This window comes from Ylistrum balloti, unplaced genomic scaffold (genome assembly GCF_031769215.1).
Source record: "Ylistrum balloti isolate Yb309-2 unplaced genomic scaffold, AGI_CSIRO_Ybal_v1 Utg370196, whole genome shotgun sequence".
Taxonomy (NCBI): domain Eukaryota; kingdom Metazoa; phylum Mollusca; class Bivalvia; order Pectinida; family Pectinidae; genus Ylistrum; species Ylistrum balloti.
The window spans coordinates 1,829,970-1,839,500 of record NW_026782173.1 but is presented as its reverse complement, the minus strand read 5'-3'; the positions used below and the strand labels follow the sequence as shown (position 1 = coordinate 1,839,500).

The window sequence follows — 9,531 nt, the reverse complement described above, 5'->3', positions numbered from 1 at the left end:
CTGTGATGGCTTGGACAGGCAGGTTTTCTGATTTTAATGATGTCTCTTACGCTGCTGAATCTTCTGATCGCAGAACAAAATATCCTAAAAGTGATATTGTAAAGAATACGACCTTGACAAAACTGGAGAATCTGCATCCCGGAATATCAAGTCCCGTAAGTCAGTTTATAATTAGTCAACAACACATTTACCAACCTTATTTTAAAGTCTCAGTGTATCTTATTAATTAACTCAATATGTGCCTATACAACATATGTTAAAGTTATTGAAGCAGCTAGCACAAACAAAATGCTGTAGTCCAAACAGATTGTTTATTGAAGTGTATTTGTGTACAGATTTATGGATACTAATTTCATGATAACCCACGGAACTGATTATTTTACGACCAAAAACAGACCTTTTATCCTCATCAACTGCTGTTTTTGTTTTTGTTTTCTTTTGTTTGTTTTTTGTTTTTTTCAAAATGAGAAAACATCAAGGACATCTTCTCAATTTAAAACATTACCTTCGGTCAACAAATTCTTCATGCGCACGCGCTACTGAATCTGTCCTTTTTTTCAGGCTGTCGCTGGGATAATTTTGACCAAAGACGTCCCAAAGTGCATACAAAGCAAGAAAAGTTAGCTGAACTTTTGTTGTCGTTGGTCCATTCAGATAAGGATATTCAGCAGTCTCTAAATAAAACGATATTTTATTATATCAATCACATTATTTTACGAGCCGATACTTTTGATATATTTTCACTTTTTTATTAACGATTAATAATGAAAACGTGAAAAAAACGAAAGTAAAATTAGCTTATAAAATAAAGTAAATGAGACAACAAATCTTATAACGTTTTGAAGACCGAACACACTATACATCTTTTTCAAACCCCAAAAGATAGCAAGCAGTATATAGCGAAGTTCGTCCGTTTGGAAAAATGTAAGCAATCATAGGTAATAACCTTAGTAATTTTCGAAAAGTCTAATAAAATTGAATAACGTACTAAAATGCTCAACATTGTAATTATGATTTCTTTTCGTTATCTATGCAATAGAAGCAAGAAACCGTAGTTTTGAAAATGTTATTATTCATTGTTTTTAAACATTTATATCTCATAAACTTAATTGTTTATTTCTTCCCTGGAAGACCCTGGTACTGAGAGGTACTTGATGAGTTTCGTGCTTAGAGATGCGCCGTCCTGTTTTGTAAATGTCACATGCTGGGGAACAGAACTTGGAATCAAAGATATTGCAGCAAAATTTGCTATTTCAGACATTGGTAAACATAGTACAATCTTACAAAGATTTTGTTTGATTAACCTTGAATTTGAATTGTATCGTTAAAATGCTTGTCAAAGTATCTTCGTTTTAATATTGACGATAGATCGTTTAACATATATTATAAGTGATAACCAATGAGTAAATTAAGCATGTACACGTTTTTGTTTCATTTTTTAGACTTACGGAGTCATCTTTACGAATTGTTTTTAACGTTTCAGTTCAACTCTCTAATGTACAAGTTCAGCCTAAATCTTACGATGGCTATGAAGACAAGTATAAACCTTCAACACCTATGTAAGTGATATAAGTTTTTTTTGCGCGTTAGCGACTTCATAGCTACTATTGGCAATTGACGAACGAGAAATATTGAACCCGTCAAATGTATTATACAGCGTTGCAGATTATTTAATGATGTAACGTTTCTTCTTTAAAAAGGTCTTTCAACATCACATTTAGCGAAAATCATTCCAACATTGATCATTACTCGGGTCCAGAAGCTGACTTTCTCCATGGACTTCAAAATGTGCCAATCAAAGCCAATAATGACTATTACATTCTAGAAGATGTTATTGCACACGGCCAGAGTCTGAGTGGAGAACACATCAATCTTTTAACTGTTGTCAGAAGGGTAAATAACATTGATTTCAGAATATCTAACGACTGCAGCGACTTAAAAATTTATTTTATCAAGTCACTTTGGTAAAGGTTGATACCAAGTTATGACTATGACTATCAAAACTTCTAAAAAGTAATTACGTAGATGTAAAGTTGTCGAGTCTGAATGTCAAATGTATATTACAAAACTACAGCTTTAAGAATAAAAAAAACCCACTGTATTGTAATTACATATATATATATTATTCTACTGGAATAGAAGTTCTTGCTCACAAGCAGTAGATTTAAGTGTGGCGTTTTGCTGACTTCACTGACACTTTCATCAGACCAACGACCAACTTGAAAAAATGTTATGAAGTACTCTGTGCTATTGTTTTCAGATAGGACCGGTGAAGGACATAACTACCAAAACAGGAAAGAAAACAAAGAGATGCGAACTGAAACTGATGGATGAAACATGCGCTTCGTTTGCCTTGATTTTGTAAAACAATTGATTTTTCTTAAGTTTCAAAATAATTTGAAATAGAAATAATCTGGCAGAGCGGATCAGTTAAAAGTCAGTCTTTAAAGCCTTTATATGTAAAAATTCACAAATAAATATGATTAATACAAAAATAATATAACAAGATTCTTTAACGAAATGACACAATGACCACATTCCGTTAGACTTTGACTCGAATGACAGTAAATATATTTATTCAAAATAGGCTTGTACGTTGTAATATATATTTCGAGTAGTAACGATTTCCCTTGAATAGTTATACTTATTGCAAAATTACTTCTACAAGATTTTCTCGTTCTATCTTATTCTACATGAAATTCTTCCGAAGATATTTCCCGTAACAATCACTTGGTAGAAAAACCGTTTCCGAAGGAAATCTTACCTGTCGGGTTTTTTGGGATCTCGTTTAAGTTCACATAATAAATGCCGCAGATCCCACTGGTTCTTGAAAAAATGTAATATTTATACTCGGTACGTATTGGCACATAAAAATAATCCGCTGGGAATCTCTAAGTTGGCTTTAAAAACAAACGTCACCCTTTGGTGGAGGCATTAACGAATACTCATTTTACACCCATTGCTGAATAACAAGTGTTCATTTAAGAGTTTCTTGGAATACCATTGGGATATGTAAAACTTGCTATCATGTTCCGCAAAATTATTCCGAAATAATGTACTTAAAGATACGCTTAACAATAAAACTATTTGTTGTAAGAAGCGTTTTTATATGTTGTAATGAAAAGTTTATGAAAACTCAAAAAATCACTTGCATATCTCTGAAGTTTGGAACTGTATTTCTGCGCGGAGCAATTATTTTGACAAAATTCAGCGCAACGTTGACTTCAGGTAAACAAAGATTTAACAACAAAACCAGTCTGTTGAAGTTTTGATTGTCTGATTTTTAATTAATGTTGCAGCATAGAAAAATGCATGGTCAGTGTTAAAACATAAGCTGCGTTTTTGCGTTTTGGCTCGGGACAGAAGACAGTGTGGCTCCTCACTTTCGTCTTCCTTCATCCTAATACAGCTTCCTTTTTAAGACACTGACCATGAATTCTCTATATAACGCGATGGTTTATGTAGGTAACGATCCTAAGTCATATAATGTTTACAAGCCTCTCCCCCAGTAATTTATAACATGCCATTCTAGGTTTCTCTTGGCTTTGAAACTGCTGCAGATGCATGTTGTAGTTGTCATATTTAAGGAAATTATCATCATGGAAAATAAAATCCAATATATATATACTTCTCGTTTTTTTAGTATTTCACCATCAGCGCTGTACTGAAAAGCTTTTCGAGTTCTGCTCATGTCGGATCCGTTCAAAAGATCAGACCGCAACTTACTAAGTAAAATGTATATATACATATCTATAACCTGATTGTATGAAATATTTACAAATTAGATGTCATTTTTATTATTTTGCAGAATATCGATCAAATAAGAATTTTCATAAATGACAGGGTAGGCTCATTACAAAAAAAAAACAAAACAAAAAATGAAAATTGTCCCTTTTATTGACACAAATACAATTTATAACTTATTATTCGTACAACGCGTTTCTAGGAGTTTCTGCCAGGTATTCATAAGACTTATTTCGATGTTGTGCGACATAAGGCTTAAAGAAAAGAATAACGAAATAAAGTTTGTATGAATTTCTTGCAATCAAAACAGCACGTAGGATGGTTATTATGTGGACTGTTGATGCACAATTCAAACTTGTATGCATGCTATACATTACCTGGAATCAGATTCGCTGTATAGCAACAGACGATCAGAACTTCTTTGCTCTAAATGATCTGTGACAAATGCCATGGTCATTCCAAGTACAGTTTAATCAATAGTATTATATACATATTTTATGTAACGCTGTCTGGCTTTTTTTTTCAGATGGGAGTCTGATATGATAGACATTGCACAAAGCTGGGTAGCCTTGGATACGGGTAATTGTGAATAGCACTGTCTTTACCTTTTTTGCATTGCAATGAAAGATTACGTATCAAAATCAAAGCTGCATGTAGAGTTAAAATCCTTTTCATTTTCATACCTAATGGCAGAAGAAACAAAAGTGACACAGACATTTTTTGAGATAATTCACGATTCAGCAGATATCAACACACACGTATCGATAATGAAAGCGTTTACTAGCATATCCATTAAATACAAACGGAATTTAATGTTTTCCTTTGATGTGCAGTGCTGTTCATTGCCGATGTTAGAGTTTCCTATGATGAATTTCGAGCCACCATGGTTTCTACGGCAGATTCCAAGACAATTTTTACTGTAAATCCAGGTAATTCGTGTACAAATACGTTTACTTTTCGTTACACCTGATATCTTACAATGCTAGTTGAATTTTCTAGAGAACGGTATATGTGTTTGAATCAGTTTGCGTAATGACGAAGAGGTAAATGGGTGATTTTGTTTAGTAGTGTACCCGAGTACTTTGGATAGATATTATGACATGCGTGTCCTATTTTATAGATACATTGGAGGCCCACAGTTTGTACCAGTTTGCCCACTCACAAAACTTTGTGGAACAAGAAGGAACAACAGGACAATCGGATCCTCCATGTAACGTTTTGAATATGCAATATGGCTATTTTATGTTTTCATTTAAAAAGAAAACCGCATTTCAGATTTTATAAGACACTGAAAAGAGCCATTTCAAGAACGAACTTTCAGGGAAAAATTTAAAAAAAAAACAAAGCATCCTATACCTAACCATTGTTTATCATGGTGTTCTGGTAAAATACTTAAACTATTTTTAAGGGAATCGGTCATTTAAATGCCGACGAAACGAAATGCGGGTAATTCTATAATATATAATAAATTGGCTTTGCCAAAGCAAGCTTCGCATTTTTTATTTAGGTTTATAGAAAACCCATTGATATATATTACTATCCATCTATACCAAAAGTTTTAAAAAAAAAAAAAAAAAAAAAAACGTGCCACAGCATGTTCTCCACGTTTCAAGGTTTTTTCTTTAATAGTTTTATTCCTAAAAATGTATAAAAAATGAATTCCTAGCAGCCATTCTTCCTTTATATCTGTAAATAAGGTGAACTGTACCCGTCCCTTTTATCCACCACACCAATACTTAATTGAGCAAGAACATCAAAATGACCATTACATTAATTTTATGGTACTTATTTACAGTGGAAAGTATCACAGACATCTATACTGTTTCCAAATTAATGGACATGAAGAAAGAAAGGACAGACCAATGGAAACCTACGATATATGGAATAATCTTTGCGTACCTTTCGCACTTTGATGTTGACGGAGATACTAGCCGAGTCCTCAGATACAGATGGTATGCTATTATTGCTGTAATTTCTTACGGTATTGTTAAAGTTCATGAAACTAATATGTATTCAAATATGCAAAATTCTGGCAAATAGCAATGCATCTAAGTAACTTAAAATGCTTTACAATATCGCTTTTGAATAATTTAGTATACCATTTCTTCATATACTGACACGTAACTTTGTAACTTGTTCTTTTTAAACATTTGACCAAATATTTTAGCTTAATGAAAGTATCTTCAGAAACAATTGCAATTTGTCTTCGTGTGCCATTTGATTCACATAAGAATCGATGACAAATAATTGTTCCATCGTTAAATCCAATAAATTCTAGTCATTACCTTTCCGTCGTAATATACTTTTTCTCTGCTTTCTTATGCTAGATTCACTTTTTTAGTATACTAAAACGAAAAAGAAACGCCGTGTAACCTAAAAAGATTCTTTTAAATGATATAATTTACTGTTACATTATTTCATTCATTTTTGTATACAATTTCATCTGTATGGAACCATTTGTTGAAGGTTCTATCGATTATCAATGCTAATTATGCCAAAAATATCCCCCTTTTAGCGATGACCCTACTTGTATTGCGCAACACGGCCGGACATTTCAGTATCTTGTGTGTCCTCCATGCACAGCTGTCGCAGCCCTGATTCTTCTATGCATGGAATTCATCAGGGTGTTAACCCTTGCAATGGGGATGTTATTCCATTCTTCATGCAAGGCACGTGTGAGCTGGACCAGATTAGTGGGGGCATTTGGACGTCTCCTAACTCTCCTATCCAATTCGTCCCACAAATGCTCAATTGGAGACAAATCTCGACTGAATGCTGGCCAATCGATTGGGATTACGTTATTGTTGGCAAGAAATTGCTGACAAACTCTAGCGACATGGGGCCGGGCATTGTCTTGCTGGAATAGCAGGTTCCGTGCTTGCACACATGGCACGGCAACTGGGCGAAGGATTTCGTCTCTATACCTTACGCCGGTTAAATTACCGTCAATCACGATCAGGGGTGATTTAAACCCATAGGAGATACCGCCCCAAACACATACTGAACCACCGCCAAACCTATCCCGCTCAGCGACGCACGCGTCGGTGTAACGTTCCCCTCGACGTCGATATACACGACGTCGCCCGTCCGAACGGTAGAGAGTGAACCGGGATTCGTCAGTGAAAAATACCCGTCTCCATTGCCCCATAGGAAAGTTTCTGGGCGAGTGTGCTTGTAACCAAGCCAGTCGGCGTTGGCGACGCGCAGGAGTTAGGGGCAGACCAACATAGGGACGTCGGGCTCTTAGGTCTTTGACGCGTAATCGGTTTCGAACCGTATCAGGATGAATATGGCGGTTATGACTGCCTATAGTGTTATTTGCAGTTTCGGTAGCTGTGAGATGGCGATTACGTAAGTGAGAAAGTCTTATAAACCGATCCTGATGTGGCGTCGTTACGCGCGGACGTCCACTTCGCGGTCGGTCGATGACCCTCCCCGTCACTCGCACACGTTGGACAAGACGTTGATGTGCAGCAACCTGAAGTTGGCCCTGACCCTGCAAAAGCATTCCTATAGCCTGTCCCCGCTGGACTTCCGTCAATCGTGGCATGGATGTAAATTGCTTAATTCGAATCAAACTTTGAAAAATCAATCCGAATACTTGAACAGTATCAAATAGACTGAAAATTTCCATTGGCGAACTCAATGACCTTCCCCTGCACGGGATTCTTGTATTTTAGCACGTGCCTCGCACGGAGCGCGCAGGTCAGGTATTGTGTGATTTTAAACACGTGTACCTAGTGACCGCGAACAACACATCAACCTGACCGAGTGTCATTATTCCAGGCCAAGCAATAAATCATTTGTAGTATATTTAGTGTACCCGGCGTTTCTGTTTCGTGTTAGTATATATACTCCACGCAACATCTACAATTTTTGACTTTATAACTCATTGCGGTTTTCGTTACATGTGTAACTGAATAAAACGTGTACATTTTCCCCCGTCATAGAATCATCGTTATTTATCCTTTACCTTATTTTTCAGTAGTCATAAAAGAGTGGAAAATTAATGTGTTGCCTTATATATCGTCACGCTTGTATGTTAAATCGAACTTGAGTCTCGATTTATTAATACTTATACTTAGATATTTAAGCTCTGATGTAAAATGATTGTTTGTTTGGCTGTAATCTATCGAATTCTAAATTTGTATTGAAAGGTGCGATTAACTGTCTTTTGTACATTCTTCTTAATGTGTGAGTACACCTTTTGTTATATACCGTACTCCAGCTAAATTTTTGATACCCGAAAATTTCATATAGTTCATTGATTAAAGTTCTAATATGTACTTGCACTATATTAACTACGTCAATCACGGGTCTCATTGTAGAAAGTCTTTTTTATTCCAGTCAAAAATGTAGACAAACTGTCAGTGAAAATACTGGATACGCGTGCAGTAATCCAGAATGCAGCAATGGCATCTTGAACACATTCTCGTCAACTGTCGACAACACGAAACCTTCAGTGGAATATTCCGTACCTGTTTCATGGTCGGACCAGACCGGTACCATCGACTACTGCAGTATAGATGGTGATGTTGCGCAACAGATGATTGGAATTAAGGTAAAAAGAGCGACTATTGTTTTCATCAAGAAAATTCTGAATTCTGAACAGAAACATACATTTCATCTTTTAAAATCCTTAAAATGCCTTCAAAAATAGTTAATTTGATTATGTAGTAAAAATAAAGACCTACGATGATAATCAATTACAATTTTGTTGCAGGCAGAAGAGTTTCCTAAAGTTTCGTTTCAAAGAAAGACACAAGTAAAATGGACTCATCTTTTAGAGAAACGTAAAGTGCACTTCAAAGTATGTTGATCTAGTTTTTCCCTTTAAAATACACTACTTAAACATGCACAAAAATAGAATATTTCTTTCTGAAAATCAAATTGTGTTAACATGTTGGCATTTTTTTTAAGCTGTGGTGACTGTGAACAATGGACATTTTAAAATAAATGTTTTGTTATATAAATATGTATCGTAATGTATTTAAATTGTGGAATTGAAGAACTTTGCGACCTATTTCGATAAGAATTTCAATTGGACGTTGAATCAGATATTTCACTGTATGTACCAATATCCAAATGAAACACGCAGATGCTCCTTAGCACCATGGGCTACTCAACCTTACCAATATTAAGGTTTATGCCCAGCAGAAAAACAGCATTGCATGTAATTCTGAAAACTTTTGTATGTCTCCGTCAACAATATACATTAACATGTTTATCCAAAAACAAAGTACCCTGGTATGGAGCAGAGCGAGTTGTGAAAAAAGTATAACGGGTTAAATTGAAAAGACCAATTTTTTGTAGTCCCTATTGATGTTTCCATGGTCAAGGTCAGGTAGCATGTACATAGAAAATTAGTAAAGTAAGTGAGATATTAAAGGGACCATTTGCTATAGCTTGTAGTTGTTTACTAACTTCAGATATTTTCAATTTCAGTTGAGTCGTTCTGTTGGAGAAGCAGGCAAAGTCTTCCTGAAAGTTCTTTCGTGCAAATCTACTGATGCTGAAGAATTTCAATACACAATACAGTAACTTGTTTACACTGAGCCTGTGATACTAGATTAGTTTATATATTAAACATTTGATAGCTTTACAATATGAATTTTTGTTTTCATTTCCACATAACCAATAGCACAGCTGTTTTTTTATCGGCTCATTACACACAGCTTACAGATATTTCAGTTTTAATTATAAGCAATAAGCGTTTAAAGTCAATGAAGTGTAAATAGTGGCCATATGTTCTAATCGTAACAATGTTTTATCCCTGTTATTTAACAT

General features: G+C 35.1%; 1 protein-coding gene across 1 annotated transcript; it reads left to right on the top strand.

The window, feature by feature from the left end:
• The first annotated feature begins 5 nt into the window (after positions 1-5).
• On the top strand, positions 6-9,285 carry LOC132551362 (meiosis-specific with OB domain-containing protein-like). Its single transcript, XM_060215502.1, has 13 exons — positions 6-155; positions 562-619; positions 1,132-1,263; positions 1,484-1,559; positions 1,701-1,893; positions 2,261-2,361; positions 4,271-4,323; positions 4,578-4,673; positions 4,865-4,954; positions 5,540-5,696; positions 8,092-8,305; positions 8,468-8,554; positions 9,190-9,285. Exons 1-13 carry the CDS (start codon positions 6-8, stop codon positions 9,283-9,285), a joined length of 1,503 nt encoding a protein of 500 aa, XP_060071485.1.
• The last annotated feature ends 246 nt before the right edge of the window (positions 9,286-9,531 follow it).